General features: G+C 40.1%; 1 protein-coding gene across 1 annotated transcript in view; it reads right to left on the reverse strand.

The window, feature by feature from the left end:
• The window catches only part of LOC116379346 (laminin subunit beta-1 variant-like), a 3,911-nt gene extending 1,625 nt beyond the window's left edge, over positions 1–2,286 (reverse strand). Inside the window, exons 1-2 of the mRNA XM_031841293.1 lie at positions 2,048–2,286; positions 818–1,017 (exon numbers count right to left, since the gene is read on the reverse strand). Coding sequence (XP_031697153.1) covers positions 818–1,017; positions 2,048–2,078 — 231 coding nt within the window. The 5' untranslated portion in view covers positions 2,079–2,286. The remainder of the gene's footprint in view (positions 1–817; positions 1,018–2,047) is intronic.
• Between the last annotated feature and the right edge of the window lie 223 nt (positions 2,287–2,509).

A 2,509-nucleotide genomic window follows, 5' to 3' on the forward strand; every position in this document is an offset into this window, starting at 1 on the left:
TGGCCGTCCAATCAGAGTTAAGAAGAGACAAAAACACTACAGGGTTTGGTCACTGTGTGTGTGTCGTGTGTGTTTGTTGAAAGTCTCCAATGATCCGTTGAGGGTTAGTTTAGGTCGTGAGAAAGAGTGTCTTGGTTCTGTTGGATCCGAGTGCAGATTCTTTTCTAATCAGCAGATCCCTGCAGTGGCTCTCCCATTAATACTGGTGAGAAAACAATTTGACTACAGTTTTCTACTGGTGTCAAGTTCTTTTTAAATGGTGCAGTTTGGTGCAACATGACCTGTATGTTGTGTTGTTTACCTGTATGTGGTGTTGTTCAGGTGTTGTTTACCTGTATGTGGTGGTGCTGTTTACCTGTAGGTGGTGTTGTTCAAGTGCTGTTTACCTGTAGGTGGTGTTGTTCAGGTGCTGTTTACCTGTAGGTGTTGTTGTTCGGGCGTTGTTTACCTGTATGTGGTGTTGTTGTTCGGGCGTTGTTTACCTATATGTGGCGGTGTTGTTCGGGCGTTGTTTACCTGTATGTGGCGGTGTTGTTCGGGCGTTGTTTACCTGTATGTGGCGGTGTTGTTCAGGGTGTTGTTTACCTGTATGTGGCGGTGTTGTTCAGGGTGTTGTTTACCTGTATGTGGCGGTGTTGTTCAGGTGTTGTTTACCTGTAGGTGGTGGTGTTGTTCAGGGTGTTGTTTACCTGTAGGTGGTGGTGTTTTTCAGGGTGTTGTTTACCTGTAGGTGGTGGTGTTCAGGTGCTGTTTACCTGTAGGTGGTGGTGTTCAGGAGCTGTTTACCTGTAGGTGGTGTTGTTCAGGTGTTGTTTACCTGCAGGTGGCTGACGATGCAGAATGGTTCAGGTTGGTTCATTCCACAGGTGGAAGTGGATGACAGTTGGTGGGCTCGGCCAATCAGAAGGTCTCCTGTTGCTGGGTAACAGCTGCCCTCTGTGCACACGTCACTGAACTCCGGGAGGTTGAGATCATACTGGTCCCCCACATCCTGAGCGTAGATAAACACCTGCAGAACTGAGAGCAGAGGCTCTTATGAATGTCTTTATGCATGAATGCATAATGCGAGATTCATGGGCCAGAAAATGTCTTTATTTTTTTAATTGATGATTTTATTAGTCAGACTAACAGAAACAATTTAAACAGATACCTCAACATTAATACAAACACACTACTGATGATGACGACAACATGAAGCTGCATTCAGGCTCCATTATCTGAAGATTATTTTCTCCTCCGACCTGTAGAAAAGCTGCCCTTTATTAGGTGGTGATTTAATATAAGATAACCCTTTATTAGGTGGTGATTTAATATAAGATAATATAAGATCTCTTAATATAATATAATATCCCTTAATATAATATAAGATATCTTAAAATATGCCCCCCCCACACACACACATACATGTTCAAAGCTTTCTGATTGGCTGTTTGACATCAATGATGAGACCTAATTAAAGTTTGCATATGTTTAATATAATAAGTATTGACGATGAGGAACTAATGAAGTCCAGTTTAATCACATCTGTTCTTTAACATTTAACATGGAATAATAATAATAATCATCAATAATAATAAACATTCATATTCAGGGAGATATGTAGCCTTAGTCATGGGGGGGGGTCGTCTGTTCATTCTTCCTGTGTCGCTCAGTGACGTCATCAGTTACGTAGCGTCGCTTACAGACGGATCTCTGATCAGTGTTACTTTGTATTCTATGCTGATGTTTCTTTAGTAAAGATAACAGACTGATCTCTGATCAGATCTCTCTGATGAAACATTTCATTTAAACTCATCTGATGATACAAACTTTGATCTATTTTTAATTTATATTGGTTAGTTTATGACACATTTATTCTTATAAATTAATTATAAAGTGTTAAGGCTGATTGTTTTCTGAGACTTTCTCTCAACTTTTAACGTTTATTAGCTCATCGATTCATTTTACAATTATTTGATTTCAGCATTTAAATATTTCAGTATTTAAATATTGAAGCCTTTAAACATTGAACTCTTTCGGGCTCTAAACTTTTAACAGTTGAACTCACCGAGCAACACCGACAGCTGAAGCTCCAACATACTGCTGATCTCCGATCTGATCCTCAAGAGACACGAGAAGAACTGCAAGAACCTGGAAACCGGACAAAACTTCACACCTATCGCAACCTGCGAGTCTCTCCTCCTAAACTCTCCAGACTCTTAAACTCTCCGGACTTTTGAACACTTTAAACCCGCAGGACCGTCAGACCTAAACCCTGCAGACCTTCTCAGACCATCTCAGACCTCTCAGGACTCCGCCTCCTTATATCCACCGGTAACGACACCTCAGGACATATATCCGGGGGTGACTTTCAAAATAAAACTGAGTGAGATGTAACATGCCATGTTGAAATATTTGTCTATTCACTTAAATAGTCTGTGCAACAAGAAAAAAAATATCTGCAGTTAAAATAAGAGAAGAAAAACAAAAGAAAATAAAAAGTAAAGAGATACAATTGTAGTATTATGAA

Source organism: Anarrhichthys ocellatus, unplaced genomic scaffold (assembly GCF_004355925.1).
Source record: "Anarrhichthys ocellatus isolate YVR2014 unplaced genomic scaffold, GSC_Weel_1.0 scaffold4153, whole genome shotgun sequence".
Classification (NCBI taxonomy): domain Eukaryota; kingdom Metazoa; phylum Chordata; class Actinopteri; order Perciformes; family Anarhichadidae; genus Anarrhichthys; species Anarrhichthys ocellatus.